The following is a 24,984-nucleotide window of genomic DNA, read 5'->3' as shown; positions in this document are numbered from 1 at the left end:
TTTCTTTTTTTTTTTTTTTCTTCTTTCTGAACCTCTTTTTATCCCCTTTCTCCCCCTCACGATTTGGGATCTCTTCTGATTTGGCTAAAGCATATTTTCCTGGGGTTGTTGCCACCCTTTTAGTATTTCACTTGCTCCTTCATATACTCTTATCTGGACAAAATGACAAGGCGGAAAAATTCACCACAAAAAAAAAGAACAAGAGGCAGTACCAAAGGCTAGGGACCTAATCAATACAGACATTGGTAATATGTCAGATCTAGAGTTCAGAATGACGATTCTCAAGGTTCTAGCTGGGCTCGAAAAAGGCATGGAAGATATTAGAGAAACCCTCTCGGGAGATATAAAAGCCCTTTCTGGAGAAATAAAAGAACTAAAATCTAACCAAGTTGAAATCAAAAAAGCTATTAATGAGGTGCAATCAAAAATGGAGGCTCTCACTGCTAGGATAAATGAGGCAGAAGAAAGAATTAGCGATATAGAAGACCAAATGACAGAGAATAAAGAAGCTGAGCAAAAGAGGGACAAACAGCTATTGGACCATGAGGGGAGAATTCGAGAGATAAGTGACACCATAAGACGAAACAACATTAGAATAATTGGGATTCCAGAAGAAGAGGAAACAGAGAGGGGAGCAGAAGGTATATTGGAGAGAATTATTGGAGAGAATTTCCCCAATATGGCAAAGGGAACAAGCATCAAAATCCAGGAGATTCAGAGAACCCCTCTCAAAATCAGTAAGAATAGGTCCACACCCCATCACCTAATAGTAAAATTTACAAGTCTTAGTGACAAAGAGAAGATCCTGAAAGCAGCCCGGGAAAAGAAGTCTGTAACATACAATGGTAAAAATATTAGATTGGCAGCAGACTTATCCACAGAGACCTGGCAGGCCAGAAAGAGCTGGCATGATATATTCAGAGTACTAAACGAGAAAAACATGCAGCCAAGAATACTATATCCAGCTAGGCTATCATTGAAAATAGAAGGAGAGATTAAAAGCTTCCAGGACAAACAAAAACTGAAAGAATTTGCAAATACCAAACCAGCTCTACAGGAAATATTGAAAGGGGTCCTCTAAGCAAAGAGAGACCCTAAAAGTAGTAGATCAGAAAGGAACAGAGACAATATACAATAACAGTCACCTTACAGGCAATACAATGGCACTAAATTCATATCTCTCAATACTTACCCTGAATGTTAATGGGCTAAATGCCCCAATCAAAAGACACAGGGTATCAGAATGGATAAAAAAACAAAACCCATCTATATGTTGCCTACAAGAAACTCATCTTAAACCTGAAGACACCTCCAGATTTAAAGTGAGGGGGTGGAAAAGAATTTACCATGCTAATGGACATCAGAAAAAAGCAGGAGTGGCAATCCTTATATCAGATCAATTAGATTTTAAGCCAAAGACTATAATAAGAGATGAGGAAGGACACTATATCATACTCAAAGGAACTGTCCAACAAGAAGATCTAACAATTTTAAATATCTATGCCCCTAACATGGGAGCAGCCAACTATATAAACCAATTAATAACAAAATCAAAGAAACACATCGACAATAATACAATAATCGTAGGGGACTTTAACACTCCCCTCACTGAAATGGACAGATCATCCAAGCAAAAGATCAACAAGGAAATCAAGGCCTTAAATGACACACTGGACCAGATGGACATCACAGATATATTCAGAACATTTCATCCCAAAGCAACAGAATACACATTCTTCTCTAGTGCACATGGAACATTCTCCAGAATAGATCATATTCTCGGTCCTAAATCAGGTCTCAACCGTTATCAAAAGATTGGAATCATTCCCTGCATATTTTCAGACCACAATGCTCTGAAGCTAGAACTCAATCACAAGAGGAAATTTGGAAAGAACCCAAATACATGGAGACTAAACAGCATCCTTCTAAAGAATGAATGGGTCAACCAGGAAATTAAAGAAGAGTTGAAAAAATTCATGGAAACAAATGATAATGAAAACACAATGGTTCAAAATCTGTGGGACACAACAAAGGCAGTCCTGAGAGGAAAATATATAGCGGTACAAGCCTTTCTCAAGAAACAAGAAAGGTCTCAGGTACACAACCTAACCCTACACCTAAAGGAGCTGGAGAAAGAACAAGAAAGAAACCCTAAACCCAGCAGGAGAAGAGAAATCATAAAGATCAGAGCAGAAATCAATGAAATAGAAACCAAAAAAACAATAGAACAAATCAACGAAACTAGGAGCTGGTTCTTTGAAAGAATTAATAAGATCGATAAACCCCTGGCCAGACTTATCAAAAAGAAAAGAGAAAGGACCCAAATAAATAAAATCATGAATGAAAGAGGAGAGATCACAACGAACACCAAAGAAATACAGAGAATTATAAGAACATACTATGAGCAACTCTACGCCAACAAATTTGACAATCTGGAAGAAATGGATGCATTCCTAGAGACACATAAACTACCACAACTGAACCAGGAAGAAATAGAAAGCCTGAACAGACCCATAACCAGTAAGGAGATTGAAACAGTCATCAAAAATCTCCAAACAAACAAACGCCCAGGGCCAGACGGCTTCCCGGGGGAATTCTACCAAACATTTAAAGAAGAACTAATTCCTATTCTCCTGAAACTGTTCCAAAAAATAGAAATGGAAGGAAAACTTCCAAACTCATTTTATGAGGCCAGCATCACTTTGATCCCAAAACCAGACAAGGATCCCATCAAAAAAGAGAACTACAGACCAATATCCTTGATGAACACAGATGCAAAAATTCTCACCAAAATACTAGCCAATAGGATTCAACAGTACATTAAAAGGATTATTCACCACGACCAAGTGGGATTTATTCCAGGCCTGCAAGGTTGGTTCAACAACCGCAAATCAGTGTGATACAACACATTAATAAAAGAAAGAACAAGAACCATATGATACTCTCCATAGATGCTGAAAAAGCATTTGACAAAGTACAGCATCCCTTCCTGATCAAAACTCTTCAAAGTGTAGGGATAGAGGGCACATACCTCAATATTATCAAAGCCATCTATGAAAAACCCACCGCAAATATCATTCTCAATGGAGAAAAACTGAAAGCTTTTCCGCTAAGGTCAGGAACACGGCAGGGATGTCTGTTTTCACCACTGCTATTCAACATAGTACTAGAAGTCCTAGCCTCAGCAATCAGACAACAAAAGGAAATTAAAGGCATCCAAATTGGCAAAGAAGAAGTCAAACTATCACTCTTCGCAGATGATATGATACTATATGTGGAAAACCCAAAAGACTCCATGCCAAAACTGCTAGAACTTGTACAGGAATTCAGTAAAGTGTCAGGATATAAAATCAATGCACAGAAATCAGTTGCATTTCTCTACACCAACAACAAGACAGAAGAAAGAGAAATTAAGGAGTCAATCCCATTTACAATTGCACCCAAAACTATAAGATACCTCGGAATAAACCTAACCAAAGAGACTAAGAATCTATACACAGAAAACTATAAAGTACTCATGAAAGAAATTGAGGAAGACACAAAGAAATGGAAAAATATTCCATGCTCCTGGATTGGAAGAATAAATATTGTGAAAATGTCTATGCTACCTAAAGCAATCTACACATTTAATGCAATTCCTATCAAAGTACCATCCATTTTTTTCAAAGAAATGGAACAAATAATCCTAAAATTTATATGGAACCAGAAAAGACCTCGAATAGCCAAAGCAATATTGAAAAAGAAAGCCAAAGTTGGTGGCATCACAATTCCGGACTTCAAGCTCTATTACAAAGCTGTCATCATCAAGACAGCATGGTACTGGCACAAAAACAGACACATAGATCAATGGAACAGAATAGAGAGCCCAGAAATAGACCCTCAAGTCTATGGTCAACTAATCTTCGACAAAGCAGGAAAGAATATCCAATGGAAAAAAGACAGCCTCTTCAACAAATGGTGTTGGGAAAATTGGACAGCCACATGCAGAAAAATGAAATTGGATCATTTCCTTACACCACACACGAAAATAGACTCAAAATGGATGAAGGATCTCAATGTGAGAAAGGAATCCATCAAAATCCTTGAGGAGAACACAGGCAGCAACCTCTTCGACCTCAGCCGCAGCAACATCTTCCTAGGAACATCGCCAAAGGCAAGGGAAGCAAGGGCAAAAATGAACTATTGGGATTTCATCAAGATCAAAAGCTTTTGCACAGCAAAGGAAACAGTTAACAAAACCAAAAGACAACTGACAGAATGGGAGAAGATATTTGCAAATGACATATTGGATAAAGGGCTAGTGTCCAAAATCTATAAAGAACTTAGCAAACTCAACACCCAAAGAACAAATAATCCAATCAAGAAATGGGCAGAGGACATGAACAGACATTTCTGCAAAGAAGACATCCAGATGGCCAACAGACACATGAAAAAGTGCTCCACATCACTCGGCATCAGGGAAATACAAATCAAAACCACAATGAGATACCACCTCACACCAGTCAGAATGGCTAAAATTAACAAGTCAGGAAATGACAGATGCTGGCGAGGATGCGGAGAAAGGGGAACCCTCCTACACTGTTGGTGGGAATGCAAGCTGGTGCAACCACTCTGGAAAACAGCATGGAGGTTCCTCAAAATGTTGAAAATAGAACTACCCTATGACCCAGCAATTGCACTGCTGGGTATTTACCCTAAAGATACAAACGTAGTGATCCGAAGGGGCACGTGCACCCGAATGTTTATAGCAGCAATGTCTACAATAGCCAAACTATGGAAAGAACCTAGATGTCCATCAACAGACGAATGGATAAAGAAGATGTGGTATATATACACAATGGAATACTATGCAGCCATCAAAAGAAATGAAATCTTGCCATTTGCGACGACGTGGATGGAACTAGAGGGTATCATGCTTAGCGAAATAAGTCAATCGGAGAAAGACAACTATCATATGATCTCCCTGATATGAGGGAGAGGAGATGCAACATGGGGGGTTAAGGGGGTAGGAGAAGAATAAATGAAACAAGATGGGATTGGGAGGGAGACAAACCATAAGTGACTCTTAATCTCACAAAACAAACTGAGGGTTGATGGGGGGAGGGGGGTTGGGAGAGGGGGTTGGGATTATGGACATTGGGGAGGGTATGTGCTATGGTGAGTGCTGTGAAGTGTGTAAACCTGGCGATTCACAGACCTGTACCCCTGGGGATAAAAAGATATTATATGTTTAAAAAAATAAAATAAAAAAAAAAAAATAGTCAAATGAATGGGCTTTTCTGATGTTTGTGGCAGAAAGCATTCTTACTGATACAACCAAGGCAACATTATGGCTTTTGTGGTTCCTACAGAACAATTTCTTTTTAAATTACATTTTATGATTGTATTGGTATAAAGATGAATATATTAATTTTGTACATTAAAACATCTTTGACTTAAAAAAAAAAAAAAAAAAAAGAAAAAGAAAGACAACTTAATAGTTTTGATTTCTGAGAGACATAAATGCTTCCATACACCAAAAATGAAATTAGATAAAAGAGGAAGGAAAAATCAAATCCCAATATTCAAAATATTTACCATAATGATATCATAACCAAACAGAAAAACATTATTTCTGATGGTCTTTGAACATCACGTTCTGACTATGCTTTCTTGGTGGACTATATTCTAAGGACAGGAATCTTAAACATTGCTCAGTAGTTTACGAAGTAATTTTTTAAGTTTTTATATATGCTATATAATAAGGAAAAAAGTAAACACATTAAGTGATTAAGAAATAAAACTTTTTACTCTAAGTGGGAAGAGATATAAATATAAGATGGTGAGGGGGAAAAACTCCCTGTAATGTTAACTTTGAGTTGGTAATAATAACTTGAACCCGTGTTAAACTCCTATGTATCTCCTAGCTCTGTCCGCTGCGAAATCTAAACACAAGCAGACTTTAGTAATGATGAGCATACCTAGTACCTACACCTTGGTTTCTGGGTACATTTCTCCCCCCAAAAAATGAGATCTGACTCCCAAGTCTGAGGGCAGAAAGGCAGAAGGTGGGCTTAGGATATCTAATTATACCAGAAAGCAAGGGTATGCTTAAAAATTGATGGGGTCATTGCAAAAGGGAATCCCCTAAAAAGGCTACTAATGGCCAAATCAGGGACAAGTTTGAACATCAAAAACCATAGTAATTATAACTCACACAATTTAAAAAACGAATATGTAAGTCTATAATGAAGTCAACAGATGAAATAATATTGAGTTTATGATGAGGTAAAATAAGAGAAAGCAAGCAAGAAGGAAGGAGGAGAGAAGGTAGTAGGGAGGAAAGTTCTTGACAGAAAAGAATGCCAGGTAATAAATATAGAAGAAATGACAGAGTTACAAAATCACCATCTTCCACCGCAAATGAAATAATTGATTTAGGCAAAAAAGATCACTAATGGATGTTACGATTGTGGAAGAAAAGTTGTTGGAAATAGGCTATTATGTACCGCAGGCATTACTCAGTAACTACAAAGAGAAAAAAATACACTTTTACAATGGAGCTGGTTTTGTGGTCATCTTCACTAAAAATCAGACAATTTCAGATTATGTGCCTTCTGATAAGACGCAACATGAATATACACCTACACCTGTAAAGTATTCCCACTCAAAACCTGTGACCTGAATGCAATGGGATAAAAGGACAAGTTGAAGAGTACCAAGAGGAAACAAATAAATCCAGAATGTGGGACACCCTACAAGATGAAGGCTCCAGACTCTTCAAAAAAATAATGGCATTAAAAAAAAAAAAAAAAGGTTGAGGGCATTGGATGGCTCTGTCAGTTGAGTGTCCGACTCTTGATTTTGGCTCAGGTCATGCTCTCAGGGTCATGGGAGTGAGCCCTGCACAGGGCTCCATGTTCAGTGGGGAGTCTGAGTTCTATAAGCCACTCTAGTAAATTACTGAACCCAAGGAAGGGGTTGTGGAAACCTCTCAATTCATAGTGACTTGGTGGGAAGCACAGGTGACAAGCTGGACTTGTGATTGGCCTCTGAAGTAGGAGGGAAGAAAGTGCTGTGAGGCTGAGCTCTTAGCTATTCCCCAGTAGACGCTGTCAGAACTGAATTGGCTTGTAGGATACCTAACTTGGTGTCCACACAGAATTGAAGAAATTGCCTGGTGAGAGAAAAAACTTGACACATTTAGAGTGGAGAAGTATTCTGTGAGAAGACATGCACAGGAGTTTTTCATAGAAATATTACAGACTTGTGTTTGAGTTTCATAGCTAATGGTATTTTTTCTAATAACTTTTCCAATTTTATTATTGATATTATACAAAGGTCTCCAATCTATTGGTTCCTGGGGACAAGTGCATAACCCTTAGTGTCTCATTTAATCCCTACAGAAGAATTATGGGGTTGGGGCGCCTGGGTAGCTCAGCTGGTTAAGTGTCTAACTCCTCATTTTGGCTCAGGTCATGATCTCAGCATCGTGAGATCGAGCCTCGTGTTGGGTTCTTCGCTGGGCATAGAGTCGGCTTAAGATTCTCTCTCCCTCTCCCTCTGCCTTTCCCCCACCCCAAAAAAGAAAAATTGAGCTATTATACCCAATTTAATTATTTATTTATTTCTTAAATTTTTAAGTTCCAGTTAAGATATAGTGTAATATTAGTTTCAGAATTTTGGGACTCATCACTTACATATGATACCCAGTGCTCATCACACAAGTACCCTCCCTAGTGCTCATCACCCACTTAGCCCACGCCCCACCTACTTCCCCTCCAACAACCCTCAGTTTAGTTCTCTATAGTTAATAGCCTCTTTTACGGTTTGCCCTCTCTCTCTTTCTTCCTATGTTTATGTTTTGTTTCTTAAATTCCACATATAAGTGAAATCACATGGTATTTTTCTCTGACATATTTCGCTTAGCATAATTCCCTCTAGCTCCATTCACGTTGCTGCAAATGGCAAGATTTCGTTTTTTGATGGCTGAGTAATATTCCATTGTGTATATGCACCACCACTTCATCCGTTCATCAGTCGATGGACAGACAATGGCATCATTTAGGTAGAAGAATGTCCTATTCTTAGGAGATGTTAAGTTGAAGATTTGAGGGATAAAGTCTCACAGTGACTGCTATATTCTTAATAGTTATTTTAAAAAAGTATACATACACACATGTATAGGAATCTAGCAAATGTGGCAAAATATAAACAGGTGTTGACTCCAGGTGAAGGTTATATAAGTTTTTAGAGTGGTATTCTTCCAATTTTCTGTATGTTTAAATTAAATTTTAAAAAGTTAGGAAAAAAGATAGAGGCAATATGGCCGGCTTCAATAAGACACTGACCCCATACAGATATTCTATCACTGATCTCAACATATTATCTGTGGAAATCATATTTTTCTTAAGATAAAACTTAAGCAAGAAGATTTGAAAAGGTTTGTGAATTCTATTTTATGAAGAGAACTGGCTTCTAATTAAAGAAAACAAAATATCTTGGTCAGGCATAAGAAGGGCAACTTTACCTGGGGAGGAGTTAAGGTTTTCCCAGTAGAGACTGCAAAGTTCAATGTGAAACCCCGAAAATCAGTTTGCTAGAAGCTAAGATTCCTCAGCACAATACCCACTACATGAGAGTAAGTTTTCAACGTGTGCGTGAAGTTACCTCATCTGGCTGAGGGAGGACGATAACAGACATGGTTCCCGTGTGAATACGCTGCATCCTTGATGACAGGCCCACCTCAGGGATTCGCTGAACTCGGTGAATCCCACCTTCATACTTCAGATGCTTGTAGACACTGTCACCAGAAATTCGGGCAGCTGCGTGATGCAGCCCACCTAGGAACATAAAATCCAAAAATGCCAATGTGTTCTCTTTTGAAAGGGATCTGCATCTTAAATACCTTTAATCTCAGGCCTGAATGCAAGTACAGAGCCAAAGACGAGAACATAAAATAGGTACAAGACGGTATTTTCTCAATTGTCAATGTAGTCATATATAAAAGGAAATATACCAAAACATTATTTATGCTTACCTCTGGGGAACAGAACAACAATATATTTTTTTGTTTTACTTTTTATACTTTGTTTCTAAATTTTCTATAATCAGGCAAGTTTTTTTTAACAAAAGTATTACTAGAAAAAACATACTGGGACATTTTCTACATTGAACTGCCCTCTGCAACCTTAGGCTGATATGGTATCTATATATAAGAACGCTAAAAAATGTAACAATTTAATAATGATGGAAAACTCTATAGGTCCTCCCAAGTTCTCAAGAGTCTATTGAAATTTAGCTCTTGCTCATCTGTGGTGTGACAATAAGCTCCTCCCCCCACCAAATCTTAATGCCTAAGCTAGTTTCTTCTTATTGGACATATTTTTTAAAAAAACTCTTTTATTATAAAATAACATACAGACATAAAAAAAATCACATGAATCAAATGGTTTAGTGACCACAAGATCAAGAAAAAGAACTTTGTCAGTCACCCAAAAGCTCTCTCATATGCCCCTTCCCAGTTACAATCCCCTCCTTTCTCAAGTAACTATGATCCTGACTTATTCCTGTTACAATTTTATTACCTAAATGTGCTACAGTCTAGTCTTGTCCATTTAAAAAAGTTTTATGTCCTCTTTAAGTGTATTTATTTATTTTTGTGTAGTAATCTCTACATCCAATGTGGGGCTCGAACTCATGACCTCAATATCAAGAGTCAACCAGGTGCCCCCTAAAGTCTGATGCCTTTTAAAGCTCTTCATCTATATACGCTCATCACCTACTTCTTTTGTTCTTTCCAACTTGTCTCCTGAGGAACCTGGACGTTCACCTGTAAAATTTCCCACAGAATGAATTTGCCAACTGCATACTCTTGGTACAATTAATTCACCTATCTTCCGCCCTCTGTTCTGGCTACAATTTGGCAGATGGATCCAGAGACCGGATGAGACACCAGCTTGAGCTCCTTGGCAGGACTACAGGAGGCACATAATGACTGTTTTCTTTCTTTTTATGGTCTTGAGAGCCTTTGATGTTTAATGTATCATGGGTTATAAAATAGCGATAGTCTAATTCTATAATTTCTTTGTCAGGTATTAGTAGCTAAAATACATTGATAAAGGACATTTCCCCTTGTCTACTAGTTGATTACCCTGTGCTAGAGTTATACAGGAAAGGCAGGATAAATGCTTGATTCTGTTCCTTTACCCATTTTACCAGTATCTGTGTTTTGCAATATGAGTTAGGATTCATCATCTGCAGATGACTATTTTTAAAATATCATTATGAATTCAAGGATCTGAATACATCTAGCATGTTTAAACCAATTGCAATTATTATGATTAAAGTTCAACGTATCCATCTTTGGCCAGCAGGAGCCTCTTCAAGTTAATTTCTGAGTTCTTTTTGACACACCTCTTACTACGGTATAACAAAATATTCCAGGATTATCCTGAACTATTCGTGCTCCAGACCTGAAATCAGTGATCTCCCCAAGAAGTCTTGGTTCCTTTCAGAGAGAAATAATACTTAATTTTTTCTTTTTCTTTTTTTTTTTTCTTTTTTTTTTTTGCCTCTTCCCCTGCTCATGTGCTCTCTCTTTAAAATAAATCTTGAAGAAAAAAAAATTTTAGATCACTTAGCTCAAAATTCCTCTTGTATAATGAAACCTACTGCACAGGCAGGTATCATCTGGCCTTCGAGTCACCTTGTAGGACCTGAGGCTCATGGAACCAGCACAAAAATGTTGATATTCTGGTTTCTGTTTCTGTGAGTAATAAACCATCCTCCACCTCTGACCCATGAAAGTGTGGCATGCTAACTTGTTAGCTTGCAAGTGGGGTAAAATCTCAGACCATGTGGAGTTCTTGACTACTGATATTTCCAGTGTAAATTCAAGATGACAGCCTCTTCTCTATCACTCTTGTCTTCTATACCAAGAATCTGGTTCTCAACGACAGAGAAGATACTACAATTAGAATATCTCCTAACTACTCATCTACTTTATTCCACAGTACACATATAACAGTCTCAGAGTAACAATGCGAGTTCTGCCACAACATGATTACTAAAAACATTAAAACTTTTTTGCATATGCTCTTCCTGTTCTTCCCCCATTTTTCAAATGGCTGTACTCTATACTGTCAGATCTTACAGTGGTTATATAGTGTATTCTTCCCTCCTTCTCCTCAAATAGACCTAGGTCTTTTTTTTTTTTTTTTTAAGATTTTGTTTGTTCATTAGAGAGAGAGAGAGAGAGAGAGAGCGCACCTAAGCACGGGTGGAAGGGTGAGGCAGGAGGAGAAGAAACTCCCTGCTAAGCAAGGAGCCCAATGTGGGATTTAAAACCAGGACCCCGGGGATCATGACCTGAGCCAAAGTCAGACACTTAACTGCCTGAGCCACCCACGCACCCATACAGACTTAGTTCTACAGGTAGCCACATATCTGATGCTCACCCCTATCCCTATGCCAAAAGTTCATATTTTAGCTGTCTAAAGTCCTGTTTTCTAACAGATTCCTCAGAAAGGGACCATGGGGAAAGTGTTTCTTGGGTTCTTACATATTGTTAAGTTTGTATCCTTATACTTGTAAGTTAGTTTCGTTGCTTATAAAATCCTTAACTCAAATTTCCTTTCCTTAACTATGCTGCTACTGCTGCTGCCACGTCCCTAATATGCTTCTAATGAAGACTCAGTGCTACAACGTCAGATCTAACCCACTCAGTTTCTAAAGTCAGCCTGGTGGGGCACCAGGATGGCTCAGTCAGTTGGGTGTCTGACTCTTGGTTTCACTCAGGTCATGATCTCATGGGTCATGAGCTCTGGCCCTGAGCTCAGCGGGCAGTCTACTTCTCTCTCTCTCTCTCTGCCCCGCCTCCCACTCACATATACTTGTTCTCTCTCCCTCTCAATAAATCAATCTTTGAGAAAAAAATAAATAAATAAAGTCAGCATGGTGGATAAAAATTGGGCATAGTTTCAAATTACCGTACAAAATGCCAAAGGAAGGTACCTTATCAGAGACTGACCTGTCTTTTAGTAAGTCCCACACAGCGGTGCCTGGGTGGCTCAGTTGGTTAAGAGTCTGCCTTCAGCTCAGGTCAAGATCCCAGCGTCCTGGTATCGAGCCCCATGTTGGGCTCCCTGGTCAGTGGGGAGGCTTATTCTCTCTCTATCTCTACACCACACCCCCCCGCTTGTGCTTTCTCCCTCTCTGTCAAATAATAAAATCTGTCAAAAAATAAAAATAAATTTTTTATATATATAAAATATATATATATATAAAATATATAAAATATATATAAAATATTTGTTTATATATAAAATATTATAAAATATTTATATATTTTATAATATATATATAAATTATATAAAATAAATTATATAAAAAATAAAATATACAAAATATTATAAAATATATATAAAATATATATAAAATTTTTGTTTATATATATAAACAAACAAAAAAAAAAGTAAGTCCAAAATAGCCAGTCTTCCTCCAGCAGTGGAACAGGTTACTGTTTATCTTCTTGAACGCCGGATAAAGAAGATGACAAGCATTTAGTGGTCAGGTGATAGGAAAAATGTACTGTTTACCATTCACACTCAGTATAGTCAAGATGGTCAACTCTGAAAAATACCTCAAAACTGAGACAGAGCGAGGCCACAACAATTAAAATTTTCCACCTCGAAATCATTGTTGTTGTTTTTTTTAAGATTTTATTTAGGGGCACGTGGCTGGCTTAGTGGGTAAAAGCCCCTGCCTTCAGCTCAGGTCATGATCCCAGGGTTCTGGGATTGAGCCCCGCATCAGGCTCTTTGCTCAGCAGGAAGCCTGCTTCCCCCTCTCTTTCTCTGCCTGCTTCTCTGCCTACTTGTGATCTCTGCCTGTCAAATAAATAAATAAAATCTTTAAAAAAAAAAAAAAAGATTTTATTTATTTATTTGACACAGAGAGATAGATCACAAGTAGGCAGAGAGGCAGGCAGACAGAGAGGGGGAAGCAGGCCAGAGAGCCCAATGTGGGACTCGATCCCAGGACCCTGGGACCAAGAGACCATGACCTGAACCGAAAGCAGAGGCCCAACCCACTGAGCCACCCAGGCGCCCCTCATTCTGTACTTTAAAAATTATTCCCCTTACCCCCTTTACCTACTTCATGTCCAGGGCACATATTTTAAATTTATATGACCTGAAAGGAGAGGGCTGCTTTACTGTACAGATTACCAGAGCCAATCTTGGGTCGCCTAGGTTCAAATTTAAGCTCTTCCTCCTAGTTGTGTGTCCATAGGCAAGTTACTTCATTTGTTCATGCCTCAGTTTCCTTTTCTGTAAATGGTAATCACAGCTCGCATCACAGTACCGCGCACCTGAATGAGAGGCCAGAATGAGATCACCAGAGTCGTGCTTCAAGTCCTGTGTAAGCATATGACACAGCCTGAACTCAACCTCCCTCCCTTGAAGGGGCTGTTGTGAGGAATAACTGAGATAAACACTCGCAGCGTACTTAGCAGTGTTGATATTTACCGTCCGTAAGTATCAGTAGTGACTGGAACTGTATCATTGGCTCTCCTGGACCAGTTCAAGACAATGGGGGAGAGAATGACAATCAAGATCCCTGTAAATGGGGGCAGCCTGGGTGGCTCAGGGGATTGAGCCACTGCCTTCGGCTCAGGTCATGATCTCAGGGTCCTGGGATCGAGTCCCGCATCGGGCTCTCTGCTCAGCAGGGAGCCTGCTTCTCTCTCTCTCTCTCTCTCTGCCTGCCTCTCTGTCTACTTGTGATCTCTCTCTGTCAAATAAATAAATAAAATCTTTAAAAAAAAAAGATCCCTGTAAATGGAAATTAAGATGTAGGGCAGGAGAGCTGATAGACCTCTGAGGTAGAGGACAGCGAGGTGCACTGCTGGCCTTGCTGGCTCAGAGAAAACTGCCTTTGGTGGTCCTCATGGATGGGTATGGAGGGAAAAAGCATTTGTCAGATCAACAGCTGCACACCGGGTGCCAGGGGGTGTGAATAGCTCAAGCAATGAAACCACATCTGGTACAGCAGCTGTAATGAGAATCACTGGTTGGCTGAGCTAATAGTAACCCAATGTCATTCACTGAGCTCCATCTACTGTCTTTCTAGGCCAAAGAAACAAGCTGAATGGGGATGTGGCAGGAATCACTAACTTTGCACTTTCCAAGTCCTTGATGGTGGCATTTATCTCTGCAACCTCTCCAGGAAGGCAATGTTGCTTCTGGTTTACTATTTTCCCAGGCAGAGGCAGTTCTAGTGGCTTCTATTTGGCCTTTACCACCATTAACAGTTCTCCTTCCACAGGTCAGGAAAGAAGATGGGAATTCTGCTAGCTGCTCAGTGTATCTGCCAATTATGTACCCAGAACTGGGAAAAACACCACAGGATGGGTTTGAGAGTCTGCTGGGCCCACTGAGAGCGGGACCTGAGCTAAAAGTCTATTCATCACGTGACTCCACAAGCTCCTTCTCTAATGGATGGCCATAGAGATGTTCTGGGTTTCCCAGAATTAGCATCAATTCAGAGCCAGTGTCCAGTAGTCCCTGCAAAGTCTGGTTATTTCCATTTCTCTAAGGCATAGTTACCCTGGGAAAAGGCGACAGACCCCTTTTGGGAGGAGGCTGGGAGAAGGGTCAACAGCATAAATACTTGGCAATATATGGGGGTCCTTCCTCAAGGGGACCCCACCCCCTCTTTATTCAAGGGGTTTGGGCCTATCCACTGGCTCAAGTCTGAGAACTGACTGAGGGGCCATGGCTTGTTTTTATGATTAAAGTTACATTTTTGTTCACTTGATCTAAAACTTTTCTGCTTATACAGGTAAGTGAGAATTTACTAGTCTTCCTACCTCTTTTACTTCTAGGGGCACCATGATCAACTAGCAAATGCCACAGGGCTGCACAAGTCAGACAACTCCGATTGCTGCCTTGGCTCTGACGTCCGTGACAGTAACCACACTCATCTGGCCTTTGGCTGTGGACTGCTACCCTTGACCCCTGCCATCCTGAAATCTAATGACTTCCAGTACACTTAGGTTTCCCAGTTTAGTTACCAGAGCTCCTACTGTCGAGTCTGGCCCACAGAGAAGAGCCATCACAGAGCCCTTCAAGGATGCCAGGGTTCCCCTTACAAATTTATTTCTCACACTCATGGTAAGAAGTACGTCTTCTGGACACGTAGAACTAACCATTGTATTACCTGAAGTGACCTCTCCCTGAATTTAACTAGCAAGCAGAAAATAACAAGATGCAATTATAAACATTAATCTGTTGGGAGGAAAGAGATAACAGAACATTTCATAGAATCCCTTTAACTTGGAAGAGATTTCAAGTTGTCAGATGCCAGGTACCCAGAATAACAAAGCGTCAGACCTACGCTACATACCCAGAGCTATCGCCCTCCCCTGCTGCCACAAAAACCATCCTGTAATCATTTAGCTTGGACTATTCATGGAATACTTGAGTACTGTCCCTATCTGTACCTCCAACCGCAAAATTACAAGGCTCTAAGTCACCTGATGCGTGAATTTTTGCCTGAAAGTATGTTTCTTTTCAACCTTAGCTTTTAGAGCTGTATGAATTTGAGTTCCTCTCTGTTTCAATTAAACATTAAAATATATACACATATATTTTATATATCTATAAATAAATATAATACTATATAATAATTAAATAATAATATAATTAATAATTAATAATTAATTAATATTATAAATAATATATTTTATATATATACACATACACATATACACATGTATATACGCATGTACACATAGTAAGCATATTTTATAAGAAAGGTGTTTCTCGGGGCGCCTGGGTGGCTCAGTGGGTTAAGCCGCTGCCTTCGGCTCGGGTCATGATCTCAGGGTCCTGGGATCGAGTCCCACATCGGGCTCTCTGCTCAGCGGGGAGCCTGCTTCCCTCTCTCTCTCTCTCTCTCTGCCTGCCTCTCTGTCTACTTGTGATCTCTCTCTGTCAAATAAATTAAAAAAAAAAAAAAAAAAAGGTGTTTCTCACCCCTTCTCTATGTTAGTCCTCCTATTCACACATTTTTCTTCTCCTGATTACAAATAGATCAATTTTTATATATTATTTTCTAATTTTAATGAGTAGAGGTCTACTCCTAATCTTTCTTTCTTTATTTATCAGAGAGAGAGAGAGAGAAAGCATGAGCACAAATACGGGGAGCAGCAGGTAGAAGGAGAAGCAGGCTCCCCGCTGAGCAGGAACCGGATATGGGACTCAATCCTAGGACCCAGGGATCATGTCCTGAGCTCAGGGGCTGAGCCAAAGGCAGATGCTAAACTGACCCAGTCATCCAGGTGTCCCTCCTAGTCTTTAGAGTAAAATATTTAAAGTTTCCCTTCCTTAAAAAAATAGTCCTTTAGATTTTTTTTTTTTAATTAAAAAAGTTTTTTTTTATTTTTTAAGTAGGCTCCATGCCCAGTTTGTACTGCCCAATGCAGGGCTTGAACTCACAACCCTGAGATCAAGACCTGAGCTGAGACTGAGAGTCGGATGCTCAACCAACCCAGCCATCTAGTGTGTCTCCTGCTCTTTTTACTTCTTAAAGTACCTTTATTTTATTTTGCCACTAAGCCAGTCTATCTAAAAGAAAGGTCTCCCAACCACTGTCTAGGGATTGTTCAGGCTGCTCTGCGTCCCTGGAACCAAATCACTCTTCCTGTTATTACTGAGCTCATCCTTCATTCTTAAAAGCTGGATTCAAAATATCTGAGAGAGGTCACTGCTGACATTTGCCACCATTCTCTCTTTCATAATGCTGTATTTCTAAAGACTTTTTTTTTTTTTTTTAAGTAAGCTCCACACCCAAAGTGGGGCTCAAACCTACAGCCCCAAGATGAAGAGTCACATTCTCCATCAGCTGGGCCAGCCAGATGTCCCAAAATGCTGCTGTTCCTGAAAGCTTCCTGAAAGTTGAAACTCTCCCATCTCTAGCTTCCATAATATTATACTGTACTCGTCCTTTTCCTGCTTATCTCAATCCTCTCTTTCTTTTGCCAAGAGTCAATCTTTCTCAATGTGGCCATTACATAGGATTTGGCACCCTGAATATTCCCTCTTCCTAGCCTCTCCCTCACATAATCTCTGTGTCAGATACCACCTTTGTGCTAAGGGCTACTGAATCTCTCTCATTCATTCTGTTCTCTCACCAAAGCTCTGCTGACACAACTTCAGCATTTACTGAATATTTCTAAATGGGTGTTCACAATAACCACAGAGTTAGTCATTCAAAAACAACTTATCATTTTTCTTCCCGTATGGGCTCTGCTCTCCAACTTGAACGAATATCAGTCTTTCTGGCTAGGAAGATCAGGATCCCCGTGGCTCATCTTGTTTGCGTTAGAACAGACTACTAGGATGTAGTGTGGTTCTGGATCTGACAAACCTAAGTTCAATCCCAGGACTGCCATTATGTACTGTGTGGTCTTGGATCAGTCACTTATTCTCTAAACCCAGCTCCTCATCTGTAAAATGGGACTGATACTACCTATCTCACAGGGCCGTGAGGATCAGATCACCTACACTGTATGCAGGACACAGGAGCAAGCGCTGGCCCGTCTTTTGTCCGCTCTTCCTGTGAAGGTCTGCCAAGGTCTATGCCAGGTCTAAGTCTTAGTCACACCTGAATTGCTCTAGCAACCGCTCTGCACTTTGCCTTAAATCGAACCTCTTGGTCCATCCCACACAATGCTATCTAATAATCTCCCTAAGATATGTATTTACCAAATCATGTGCCTTTTTTTTTTTTTAAGATTTATTTATTTATTTATTTGAGAGTGAGCAAGGGAGCAGGACGTGGGAAAGCAGAGAGAGAGAGAGTCTGAAGCAGACTCCACACTGAGCACAGAGCTGGACATGGAGCTCAAGCTCACAACCCTGAGGTCATGACCTGAGCTGAAACCAAGAGCTGGAGGCTTAACCGACGGCAGCAACCAGTTGCCCCCAGATCATACGCTTACTGATAAAATTTTCAACAGGTTGTTACTCTCTAACAATCAAGGCCTGTTCTGCTTTTGAGGCTGTTCAAACTCTACCCCCTGGAACTCATTTCCTATGTCTTCACATACTCTGGTTTCTCTTCTGATCATATGTATCTTTCACCTTTACTATGTCTTCCTGTCACAGATATGCTCTGGGTAGACTAGCTTCCTAACATTGCCCTACACACACCAAGATCTTTCCCACCACCATGCGGTTGCTCTGGTTTTTTCTTCCCTCTTCTCTCAATTCCCTCTCCTTGACCAGTCACCATATTTAAAACCTGTACCAAGGGATGCCTGGGTGGCTCAATTGGTTAAGCATCTGCCTTTGGCTCAGGTTGTAATCTCAGGGTCCTGGGATCAAGTCCTACATCAGGCTCTCTGCTCAGTGGGGAGCCTGCTTCTTCCTCTCCCTCTGACTGCTGCTCTCCCTGCTTGTACTCTGTCAACTAATACATAAAATCTTTAAAAAGATAAAAAATAAAAAAATACCAAGCACAACTTACTTATTCTAGATACTAGCTTTCATTTTTCTCTATTGTTTAACTTACTTTAATCCCCTTTCCCTACTTTATTATTGGGTATCAATATATAAGCAAGAAGAAACAAACTTTCATATGGCTTAAAAGAATGAGGAACAAAGATACTATCAGATGTTCAGATTTAACATAACTAAGTATTTAAAAGTTTAAGGACTTGAGGTGCGTAGGTGACTCACTTTAGTGTCCAACTCTTGGTTTCAGCTCAGATCATGATACCAAGTTCCTGGGATGGTGTCCCACATTGGGCTACCTGTGTAGCGGGGAGTTTGCTTCTCCCTCTGCCTGCCCCCAACTCATGTGTGCTCTCTCTCTTGCAAAAATAGATAAATAGAATCTTTTAAAAAAATAGGACAACATAGTTCTAATCAAGATCAGAGATAAAATAATTCTCAGCATCATCTATGGACTAAACCCTCAAATATCCCTACCATAATCAGCTGGTGTATAATTCAGGAGTTCAAATTTCCAGTTTTTATAGCTTGAATAATTCTGGTACATATCAAATATTTCACGAGTAAACTGTTGGCAGATATCACCTAAAAAAAATACAAAAAATATTCAGTCAGCACAGATTGTTTTAAAGAGAGCCATTCTTAGGTACAGGCCCCCTGGGAAACAAGGAGTAACTGTTTCCATAGTGAAACACATCTACTGGACTGTTAAAGTTCTACAGTATCAAACCAAGGTAAAATTTAAGTGTTTTTTAAGATCACTTACAATAAAATTATTTAACTGACCTCCAGTAGTTCTTCCAGATGTCACCTCTAAAATAACGTCATTTTTGTCATATTTCTCCTTTGGCACTAGACTCTGGAAAAGCTGAAAAAGGAAAAAAAGATCAGCATTTGTATGTATATTTTCCATGATTATACTATTGCTTGATTTTAGACAAAAGACCTACAAACATTAAAAAAAAGTCACTGATTAAGAAAATTATATAGTATCCCAATGAGGTCTAGTCATTAAATGCTACAATAAGTAGACTGCATTAGACCTAAAATAAGTGATCAATTCATGCTAACAATGGAGTTACTTGTCAGGGTATTCTCCACAATGCTATCAGATTATCTTAATTTTCTAAAATGCCCAAGTTTCGATCGAGATTTTGCCTCTTATTAGCTCTAAACAGCAGCTTCTTTCATCTAATGAATGATGTGAAGCTTTGAAAAGTCTTCACTTGGAGAAAATGAGGCCTCTTTACACATGATTGTGTATTTTCTCCTGCCACAGATGACAGCTGGCCCCAGGTCGTGCCCTCTGTTCTCAGTAGAGCTGTTCTGCTTAGAGAATATATTGAGGACTCCCAGGATAAGGCTGAAATAGTTTCTGACTGTGACAAGAAAACAAGGGGCTTCCTAATAAAGTAACTAGCTTCCTTCTAAAGAAGAAAAGGGATGCAATTTTATTTTTTATTTATTAGTGAAAAAATTTTCAAATCAAACTACCTACAGGCCATGACTCTCTCTACTGCCAATTTTTGAAATACTCCATCTCTGTTAGAAATGGTAATCTGTGAGAGGGAATATCAGACCAAAAGTGACAGCCTTTCTGCCTTTGACTTGCTGGTTAAATCAGTGATAACAGTAACTGATACCTATACCTCATTCCCCTCAATGAGCCCCTCTATGGAGTTCCAGAGTAGGGGGACCGTAGGCAGGACAAGGGCAAACAGGACAGAAGGGAAGGAAGAAACTACAGATGATCTACAGCCCTGTAGTTTTCATTGTCTTTTAGACAAATCATCCATTGAACTACAAGGAGCTAAAGACTTGGTATGAACCAACTGTGTCTGTACCTTTGGATTCACTCCACTCTATACAGAAAGCAAATTTTCGATCCTTAATTAACACAATCACTATGTACCACTCCCCTTTTCTAAGGCTTAAAAACCCGATTCTTCCTCTTGGTGAACTAAGTTTCTTTACCAGCATCTGCCGCCTTGGCTGGCAAGTTAACAGCTTTGGAACATAATTGCTCGTGGAGGTGAGGGGGGGAGATGATGTTTTATTCTCTGGCATCCCAATTGGTTCAACCTCATTCTGTAGCAAATTACAGTACTAAACCCAGCTTACTCATTCACCATAACAGAAGGTTTAATAAACTGGTGTTTGGAAAGTACTTTGAACACCAAAGTACAGCCTCGTAAAACAGTATTCTTTTATAGTAACACAATTGAGGAGTTTACCTCCTAAAACATACCTCACTGTATAACATATGGATTTTTTGAGCGATGGTTTCCCTCTCTTCCAATGCGAGTTCTTGTAACTGCTTTTCATCTTGTTTATTTAGACCTACAAACCATCAACAAAAATTATGTTTTTAGATACAGGAAAACTCTTAAATAGCTAGCTAATTTCTGTTTATAAATTTTATTTCAGTTGTGAAGGAGGGATTATACAAAAGGTCAGAATAGTTGGAGAATATTAATTAATTAATAAGCACTTGTGAAGCACGTCTAAAAAAACTCAGTGTGTAAGGAAGTATGATCATTGCCTAAAAGTTTATGATTTGAATGTCTAAAACTAAATACAGAAATCAATGATTAATAAAACAAGTCTGAAAAAGGAATGGTTAATTAAATATAGACCCAAATAAGGTAAGTTTTGGAGTAAACTGGAGTGACCACATCTTGTCTTAAAAGTAACAGCCACTACTCAGCACACCGTGGTGTAATCTGGGAGGGCTGAAGCCTCCATTTTCTTCCCCCCAAAGTCAGAAATAAGAACTCTTAGAATTTTGAAATCTCCTGAAATGTTTATACCTAGTGAACACTTTTTAAAAGCACCATGTAAGTCAAATGAAACATCTTTGTAACTTCTGTTTTATGGAAACAATTGTCCTTTTCACATCATTTCAAGAGAGAAAGTTAAATCCCAGAACTCCCAACAAAAAAGCTAACAATGAGAAATAGTAGATCTTACAACCTTTGACTCCATTGCTCTGGATACCTAGACTTCATTTGTTAGTGGTGATGCTTGCCAGCTGATGTAGAAATGTTTGATTCTTAATAGCAAAGAAGAAAATAGAAATGAAAAGTCCTAATTATAAAACAGAGAAGGCTCTTGAAACTTCTTCCCTGGTCATGGAAGTCATTAACACCTGGTGGGACTCTATTCCTCATTCATACCTTCAACATCTAACACTTATTATGCACCAGATACTCTGCTAGTTGCTGGGGACACAGGGATGAATAAAATGTGGTTCCAGGCCTTAAGTCTCTCAGTCTGGTGGGAAATAGGACATGTACACATGAGTACAGTATGGGATAGGACAGTGCCATGGAGGGACAAAGGAGGGGGTCTAACCCAGACCTTAGCACTTGAGGAAGGCTTCCTGGATAGATGTCCTCTGAACTAAATTCTAATTACGGATCATCTGTTGCAGAATTGTAATATCACTAGTGGCCCCATATCATGTACTTACGCCACAAATGGACACTAGGCTGACATTACTCCGTATAGGTACCTACTGTGTCAAAGATATCAGAAAAACCTGATATGCAGTCACATAAAATTATTTTTGTGGCCTCTTATTATTTTCTGATGTCGGAAATCTAACCTAATTCAGTTTCATTATATCAAGAAAGATTTGAGAGTCTATTATATCCTATGTTCAGTGTTGCAGGAAATATAAAAATGAGTAAGACACAGGCTCTGTCTTTGAGAAACAGATAACAAGGGAAGGGGCAGAAATTAAGACAATTACATAAAGGATCAAAATTCAAAACAGAGAAAGATAACATTTTTGTTTTATAGAGGGGACTGAAGCCAAAGTATGATACCCAAGCCATACTTTTAAGTGAAATGAATTTTAACAAGGTAAAATTGGTGGGTAACAATTTGTGCAAAGACAGAAGTGGGATGATGTGTATATTCAGGGAACAGCAAGTTATCTATTTTTCTTGGAAGGTTTGCATATGCAAAGGGAATTAATACACTATACAGAGAGGCTGGTGTCAGTTTTCAGAAGCTCCTTTTTTTTTTTAAGATTTTTTTTTTTTAATTTATGAGAGAGAGAGACAGCACAAGTGGGGTTTGGAGAGGGGCACCAGGGAGAGAGCAAACCAGACTCCATCCCAGGACCCTGGGATCATGATCTGATCTGAAGGCAGATGCTTAACTGACTGAGCCACCCACGGGCCCTTCTGCAAAGGCTCTTAAATACCAAATCAAGAAATTTATATTTATAGGCAACAGGAGCTACTGAAAATTTTGAGCAGGGGAGTAATCTGATTAAGGTTGTACTTGGACTGGGAAAGCCTGGAAGTGGCACAAAAAGTTAGGAATGTATTGTAATTATCCAGGATGAGCTATAATAAAGATATAAATTAGCAGAAAGAATAGAAGGGGACTAAGGGTACACTATAGAGGCAGAGGCAGACTCTATTGGAACTGGACTCATGCAGTGATAAGACAGGCTGTGGAATCTCACTGAGTCCAAATCCTTGCTCCTTGCCTGATTGGCTGAGTGACCTCTGACATTTTAAGCTCTCAGTTTCTTCATCTATAAAATGGGGACATTAATAATAATTCCTATCTCATAAATTATAAATACTCAAATGAGATAATATTTATAAAATACTTAGCTTAGTGTCTGGCACATGGTAGGACAGTAAATGTCACTTTTATCACTGTTATTACAGAATAGCAGGACTTTAGACCTAGGAGAGACTTTGGAAACAATCCAATCCAATCTCAATAATACTGGTGATACAATGTATACACCATTGTATAATGGTGATACAATCAAGGCTGAAAGAGATTATGTCAATTCAATTTAGAAGCATTTAGTAAAATCCTATTATATGCAAAGAACCTTCCCCAAACTAATGGATTACAAATTTGAGTGGCATAATGCAAAGAGTAAAAAAAAAAAAAAGAAATCCTCATAAACATAGTGAGAGACTCATGGTACCACCAACAGACGACAGAAAATACAGGACTTTACAGTTATAACTGTGACTGGCCTTGACATCGTTTAACATCTCTAACACTTAATGGAACAGGATGGAGCACAGAAGTTTAGAAACTAAAAGCCTGTAGTACTATCTGGATAAATGTTGAATCCCAGGTTAGTCCACTGCGCCTTTCTCTCAACTTCAGTACATTTTGATAATTTTCATATGAGAAAAAATGTTAAGGCAATAAGCAATATTAAGAAATACCAAAACTAAAAATAAACATCTCTCACATAGATCAAAGAATTAAATGTAAAGTTAAAAAATTGAACTCTCAGAAGAAAACACAGATGTACTCTTTGTAACCTTGGGTTACACAACAATTTCTTAGCTATGACACCAAAACCACAAGCAACAAGAGAAAAAAAGATAAATTTGACATCATCAAAATTTAAAAATTGTGCGGCTTAGAGGCGCCTGGGTGGCTCAGTCAGTTAATCGTCTGCCTTCCGCTTGGGTCATGATCCCAGGGTCCTAGGATAGAGCCCCGCATCAGGCTCCCTGCTTGGCGGGAAGTCTGCCTCTCCCCCTCCCACTCCCTCTGCTTGTGTTCCCTCTCTCACTGTCTCTCTGTGTCAAATAAGTGGATAGGATCTTTAAAAAAAAAAAAAAAATTATGCTGCTTCAAAAGATAACCCATAGAATAGAAAAAAACTTTTGCATATCATATATCTGATAAGGAATTTGTGGCTATAATATAAAGAAGTCTCACAATTCAATAAAAGGACAAATAACTCATTTTAAAAATGAACGAAGGATCTGAACAGTCATTTATCCAAAGATGAGATACAAAAGGCCAACAGCCATGTGAGAAGATGTTCAACATCATTAATCAGGGAAATGCAAATCAAAGCCACAATCAGGTATCATTATACCCACTAGGATGGCTAGAATCAAAAGTGTGGGGTAAAAATAGTGCAGCCACTTTGGAAAACAGTCTGGTAACTTCTCAAAAGGTTGAATGCAGAGTTATGATAGGCAATTGTAGCGCCACTGTTCATTACAACCCACAAGTGGAAACAACTCAATATCCAGTAAGTGATGAATGGATAAATAAAAATAAAATGTGGTAGATCCATACAATGGAAAGCAGTTCCACAATAAAAAGACATTAAGTACAAATACATGCTACAACATAGATGAAACTTGAAAATATTATGCTAAATGAAAGAAGCCAGTCACAAATGACATGTTATATGACTCCACTTACATACAATGCCTGAAATAAGGAAATCTAGAAAATAAATGAGCTCTTGCCTTGGGTTGGCAGGGAAAGGGGAATTGGGGCAAGTGGCCACAAGGTGCAGGGTTCTTTCTGGGATGATGAAATAACACCTGGACCCTACAAGCCCTTTGCTGGGGTAGAAACTGCATTTTTGTGTCTCTGCTACATACGCAGGACAGTGCTCAGGAAAGGCCTGCTCAATAAATTAAAGCTTCTGTAAAGGTTAATATTCAGTCGCCTAGACGCTAAAAAC

General features: G+C 39.1%; 1 protein-coding gene across 4 annotated transcripts in view; it reads right to left on the bottom strand.

The window, feature by feature from the left end:
- Positions 1-24,984, bottom strand: part of LOC111146899 (mitochondrial translation release factor 1) — an 85,394-nt gene that overhangs the window by 38,903 nt on the left and 21,507 nt on the right. For all 4 annotated transcript variants that reach the window (XM_022502634.1, XM_022502635.1, XM_022502633.1 and 1 more), the window contains 4 exons: positions 20,749-20,840; positions 19,287-19,368; positions 18,978-19,085; positions 8,650-8,822 (listed from right to left, as the gene is read on the bottom strand). In XM_022502634.1, the coding sequence (XP_022358342.1) occupies positions 8,650-8,822; positions 18,978-19,085; positions 19,287-19,368; positions 20,749-20,840 (455 nt within the window). The remainder of the gene's footprint in view (positions 1-8,649; positions 8,823-18,977; positions 19,086-19,286; positions 19,369-20,748; positions 20,841-24,984) is intronic.

Source organism: Enhydra lutris, unplaced genomic scaffold, assembly GCF_002288905.1.
Source record: "Enhydra lutris kenyoni isolate GAN:26980312 unplaced genomic scaffold, ASM228890v2 scaffoldscaffold15, whole genome shotgun sequence".
NCBI lineage: Eukaryota > Metazoa > Chordata > Mammalia > Carnivora > Mustelidae > Enhydra > Enhydra lutris.
Note: the sequence above shows the minus strand (reverse complement) of the source record. Positions and strands in the feature narration are given on the sequence as shown.